This window comes from Salvelinus sp. IW2-2015, unplaced genomic scaffold (assembly GCF_002910315.2).
Source record: "Salvelinus sp. IW2-2015 unplaced genomic scaffold, ASM291031v2 Un_scaffold2789, whole genome shotgun sequence".
NCBI lineage: Eukaryota > Metazoa > Chordata > Actinopteri > Salmoniformes > Salmonidae > Salvelinus > Salvelinus sp. IW2-2015.
Genome location: NW_019944090.1, coordinates 49,875 through 56,293, shown reverse-complemented (window position 1 = coordinate 56,293; position 6,419 = coordinate 49,875). Strand labels below are relative to the sequence as shown.

At 46.6% G+C, this 6,419-nt stretch overlaps 1 protein-coding gene across 1 annotated transcript; it reads left to right on the top strand.

The window, feature by feature from the left end:
• Positions 1–429: 429 nt before the first annotated feature.
• LOC139025503 (uncharacterized) lies at positions 430–1,152 on the top strand. The gene has a single exon (XM_070440641.1). The coding sequence runs from the start codon at positions 430–432 to the stop codon at positions 1,150–1,152; it is 723 nt and encodes a 240-aa protein (XP_070296742.1).
• The last annotated feature ends 5,267 nt before the right edge of the window (positions 1,153–6,419 follow it).

Sequence of the window (6,419 nt, the reverse complement as noted above, 5' to 3'; positions counted from 1 at the left end):
GAACTTTCTTATATGGGACACCCTACGACGGGATGAGATATAACATGTACCACCAGACACAATGCTGATAAGTACAGTATCTTTATCGGCTGTGACGGACAACAGACGATGAAAGACCAGCATAATAGTTGTACATTGTTATATATTAGCAGAACACTGCTTCTACAGTACGATGTGAAGGATGGTTTATTCTACATGGAACTGGTGCACTTGATAGTTATCAAAAAATACTTTGTTTAGAATATATACAGAAGTTCAGCACTGGCACTGGTCTCATCTTCCTCCCGGAGGAAGCCAGGTCAGTAGCTACACAGCGGTGTGAGAAGAGTGCCATCTTACTGCATCTCACATCTGAGTGTATTTTTTTATAAACTGCCTCCTCAACTCAACATGAGTTGAGGCAAACTGTCTTATCCAGGATGGTTTGCCATGCACTCAACCCCTGCTGCCACCCGCCTGCCACCCGCCTGCCACCCGCCTGCCACCCGACTGCCACCCGACTGCCACCCACCTGCCACCCCCTGCCACCCGCCATGCCAACCCGCCTGCCACCCGCCTGCCACCCCCCACCCGAACTCCACGCCGACTGCCATCCGCCTGCCATCCTGCTGCCCATCCACCCGACTGCCATCCTGCTGCCCACCCACCTGCCAACCTGCCGACTGCCATCCGATCTGCCACCCAGCTAACACCCACCTGCCACCCAGCTGCCACGCCGACTACCTGCCACCACCTCACCTGCCATGCCACCTCCACGCGCAGCTGACCACCCGAACTACTGCACCCGCCCTTGCCACCCGCCTTGCCACCCGTCTGCCACCGACTGTCACCCCGCGCCTGCCACCCGACTGCCACTCATCTTGTCGCCACTCACCTGCCACCCGACGGCACCACCTTGCCATCCCACCTGCCACCGCCTCATCCACTGCCGACTTGCCACCCGACTGCCACCCGACTGCCACCCGACTGCCACCCGACTGCCACCCGCCTGCCACTCACTGCCACCCGACTGCCACCCGACTGCCACCCGACTGCCACCCGCCTTCCACCCGACTGCCACCCGACTGCACCCGACTGCCACCGACTGCCACCTACCTGCCACCCGACTGCCACCCGACTGCCACCCGACTGCCACCTGTCCATAACCTGTAAAACACCACAGAGATGGAAGAGACTTCATCGCCCATTGGGACTTGAAGACAGAACCTCACCCAGAGAGCTGTACATGTCAGTGTGGTTAGACAGAACCTCACCCAGAGAGCTGTACATTCAGCGTGGTTAGACAGAGAGCTGTACAGGTCAGCGTGGTTAGACAGAGAGCTGTACAGGTCAGTGTGTCGACAGACAGAGAGCTGTACAGGTCAGTGTGGTTAGACAGAGAGCTGTACAGGTCAGTGTGGTTAGACAGACAGAGAGCTGTACAGGTCAGTGTGTAGACAGACAGAGAGCTGTACAGTCAATGTGTCAGACAGACAGAGAGCTGTACAGGTCAGTGTGTTAGACAGACAGAGAGCTGTACAGGTCAGTGTGTAGACAGACAGAGAGCTGTACAGGTCAGTTGTTAGACAGACAGAGAGCTGTACAGGTCAGTGTGTTAGACAGACAGAGAGCTGTACAGGTCAGTATTGTTAGACAGACAGAGAGCTGTACAGGTCAGTGTGTTAGACAGACAGAGAGCTGTACAGGTCAGTGGTGAGACAGACAGAGAGCTGTACAGGTCAGTGTGTTAGACAGACAGGAGAGCTGTACAGGTCAGTTGTTAGACAGACAGAGAGCTGTACAGGTCAGTGTGTTAGACAGACAGAAGCTGTTACAGGTCAGTGTGTCAGACAGACAGAGAGCTGTACAGGTCAGTGTGTAGACAGACAGAAGCTGTACAGGTCAGTGTGTTAGACAGACAGAGAGCTGTACAGGTCAGTGTTAGACAGACAGAGAGCTGTACAGGTCAGTGTTGTTAGACAGACAGAGAGCTGTACAGGTCAGTGGTCAGACAGACAGAGAGCTGTACAGGTCAGCGTGGTTAGACAGACACAAGACATAGACTAGACTAAAGAAATAGAACTGAATGCCATGTTACTTCTCGGACAGCTGAAGTTCTACCATCAGATGTCTGTGTTCCTTGTGTTCCTATTTGTGGTTCCCTCTACACATAACTTTATTTTAATTTACTAGGGATAAGTGTAGGCATACCGCCTTCATAAACAAATCAATACAATTGCCTGTTTACAGCAGAAAATGTTTGTCTTTGTAACACGAACAAAATCCATCGATTGTCTGTTGATAAATGTATCTACACTCAAACTGGCCATGTTTGTGTCATTTCCACATCTATACCTGCAGGGATATTTGTTCTGGATTTGTCCCCCGGGAAACGATCTAACATTGGATATAAGGAGATACGAGACGAGACAAAACTTGCCAGTTAACTATATAAAATTGTGCTGACATCAGAGTTCCATGGTAACATGTCTTTACGTGCGTATAAACTTAGAGTCGCAAGCTCATTTCATAGCAAAGGTGTTTTAGAACAAGTGTCTCATAAAAACCATTCCAGGACACTGTATCTTGCTATCTTGGCATAACTGTGATTTGACAGAGAAAATCAAGCTAGCTAGAGCCTGGTGTAGCTATCCCCAAGCTATTTTACTGGCTAGCTAGCTGCTGTCAGGTTGGCTAAACAGGCTTTAACCTACACATAGAACTGAATTAACAGATTATCTTGAGATGTCGAGTCAGTCAGGAGAGGGAAAGAAGTCCTCAACTTCAAAACTTCTCTCCACAGCAAAGCTAGTTTACCTTACCTCGCTGACACTAGGTTACCCACTACTGCCCTTGTTTGTTTATTGTGATTGAATTGCAAGGACACACCCAAGAAACCCTCACATTAAACCACATCCCGAAGACAATCTCGTTTGGGCTTCAGTAACGGTCACTGCATTTCTTAATGAGCACCGGAGAAAACCCATTTTATTTGTATTTAACCTTTATAACTAGACAAGTCAGTTAAGAAAAAAAGTATTATTTACAATGGATAATTGGTGATTTGAAGGAAGTCACCTTAAGCCTTCCCCAAGCCATAGACCCTAACCGGAATGAATACCTTAACTTAACCCTTTTTTCGTATCTTTTAAACCCTTTAACCACGTGGAATTAACCAAGTAGACATTCCACGAAAATACGTTGCATTTTAAGAGAAACGATGAGCTCTGGTGCTTTTAACAGGCTTCATAAATAACCAATGGTTTTTGCCGTCGGTCTCAGATCCCCAGTGGACTTTATACAAAATGCCTCTTGGTGACTGAGAACTGTTTATGTGTCAGCTACACAGCCACTCTGTCAACTACAGTACATCTGCAGCTTTGATGATAAAATTCTAAGGCTGTCAATTACTTATGTCATACCGCGGCATTTATGCACACACATGCCACACCAATACACGAACGCACGCATACACCACACACCTGATTATTGACTGCAGAGACCTACCACTTTCGCTCTAAGTGTGCGTGTGTTACATTTACCGACTTCCAGTGTGTGTGTGTGTAGGAACAACTTACAGACCTTTTAATTCCCCCCAGCTAAAGGTCAGCCGTCAGACAGTATAGAGCCAGCCTAAGGTGAAGGTAAACGAATCCAAATAATAAAATACACCATGAAGCACTGAGCATCATCCAGCCACATGTTAACTGTCAGCTCACAGACCCACTGGAAGCCCTCTGGCACAAAATGGTTCTAAGGCGGCTCTTCTCACCATTGGAGTTGGGTCACTGTCAGAAACACAAAGACTGTGGAAGCTAACCTGGTCGTGGAGCCCTCTGGCACAAAATGGCTTCCTGAGCTTTACGGGCTGCTTCTCACCATTGGAGTTGGGTCACTGTCAGAACACAAAGACTGTGGAAGCTAACGTGTCGTGAGCCCTCTGGCACAAAATGGCTTCCTGAGCTTTACGGGCTGCTTCTCACCATTGGAGTTGGGTCACTGTCAGAACACAAAGACTGTGGAAGCTAACGTGTCGTGAGCCCTCTGGCACAAAAGGCTTCTGAGCTTCAGCCATGGAAATTGGTGGGTGGTTGGTGATGGCTGTGTGGCTGCTAATCACCAGTGGTGTGTGATACTGAAGAAGGCACCCAGGAGCAAAGCAGCTTAGAACTTCTTGAGCGTCACCTACTACATTAAAATAAGCTTATACTCTAGAACAGAACAAGGGAAAACAGACAGTAAGCATGTCACAAAGACCACAGTGGAACAGAGATAAACAAACACCCATGATCAGGACAGACAGACAGACAACCAGAAGGACTAAGAGACATGTTTATCACATCTATGAATGTAACATGTATGGTTTTGTGAGAAATAATGTAGGACAAATAACCTAGGCTAAAATGTGAATGAGCATAGCTCAGGTTATGTTGATAAAATATGTTGAGGCAATAGGACATACGGATAGAAGTGACGGGTAAAGACGAAAAGACAGACGAGTAGCAGTGACAAGGAAGAATTAATAAAGAAAACAACAGCACATAGATCAGTCCAGAAAGGTCTCAATGGTTCCTTCCAATGACTATACTCAAAGCAGAAAGACATAAGTTCATCAGACACAAGTCCACAGCACTTTCTCAAGCTGGAAAAACTAAACCCACGGGAAGAGAGTAAGTGTTGAATTATACCCCAACAGCTCAGCCATGGTGTCAAGTGCAGCATATACGTGAACATGCATACAGGTGAAACATGACTCAACCATACCGCCAGAGCACACAACAAACACACCAAGGACACTGGCGTGTGTCGAGTCAGGCAAGCTGATAGACTACTGAGCGAGCTGTGCCTGCTTTCCAAGAACGAAACACAAAGACCGGCCTTAAGACTAGGACGACACAGGCAGTGAGCCTTGAACAAATTGACCACAGAATGATCTGAAGCACAACGACACGAAGACGATCACATTTCCAAAATACCTTCTTATCTACTATTCAAATAACACGTACTCCTCTTCAAGGCTAGACGCTCTCGCCCCTTGACACATCACGACATCAAGTCTTCCCTTTACTCAAAATCCCAAGTCAACACACTTCTGGCAACCCCAACAACTATCGATGCACAACCCGGACAACCAACTCAAACCACATCAGCAACAACAAACGCACATCAGGAGTTTCTGTGACCTAACATTTGGCCCTTAGCGCAAGAACTCAAACTGACCAAACATCACACAAACCAAAAAACAGTATCTATCACCCATAGCTCACTATGGATTCCTAAGGTCTGGAAGAAGTTGTGACTCGAAAAAAAAGAGTCAAATGTCGACCATGATGGGGTGAGTTACTTTGTAATCTTTACTTGCAAATCCGAAATCAAGTTGCACGCTTGATTCATCATACTCGGAATGTTTCTCTCTTTATGATTGTCAAGATGAAAGGAATGACGTGTCCGGACAGAAAGAGCAACCGACAATGGTATACCCAAGTGTATTTGCCCACAGTGCGTGGATGCTGCATATCAGAGTGTTGTGGTCTCCCGGTTCCCCTCCCCTGTGGGTACTGCGCAGTTCATATCAAACGCAGTGAGTGTAAAAAACACTTTGAAAGTACTAATTAAAGGATAGTTCACCTGATACTGTACGCGGTGGTTACTTACTATTGTAGTAATTGCTATAGACAAACTTTCACATTGAAGTCCGAGAGCGTACAGTTCTAAAGAAAATAATGTCATTTTCTAGGTCCATGGAGCATGTTTCCCTGACAAGCGCGAAAAGACTCGAGCACGTACATTTTGAATGCTTAGCAGGACAGAAAATGTTTCGTAAAGGTTCAACACACTTAAAGAGAAAATCCCTGGTCATCCCGTGAGGTGACATCGTGATCGTGGCAGACTCATAAACACAAGATGCTTTCTGGTGTTTGTCAATTGATGTCTGATGTGCCCCTGGCTATCCGGTAAATGGAAAAAATGGAAAGAAAAAATTTGTGCATGGTGCTGGTTGCTCTAAGTAGTTAAGAATTTGAAATTATTTATACTGTGTTACGTGTTGAATTACTGTAAGTACTATTTGAGCAATGTACATTTACTTTTGATACTTGAAGTAAATTTAAAACCAAGAGTGCTTTGTAGGACATGTTACTGTTGTTAACTTTTCACTATTTACATTGAGTGCATTGTTTCTATGGATAAAGGTATGCTGATACTTTTACTCAGGGGTATGGGACCAAGCTGGGTTCTTTTTCCACCACGGTCGAGAGCTTTGGTTGTCTCTGGTTTCCTGTCTGCTGAGGCGCTTCGGTGGGGATCAGTGGAAGCAAGAGAGGTGGTTTGGGGTGTGAAAGCTGACTGAGGGTGGTACAGGCCTGGTCTGCTCTGATGCAATAGACAGAATGGTTTGATTTCTCTGGGCTTCCTGGGTGTCGCCGGATCTGTTTCAAAAT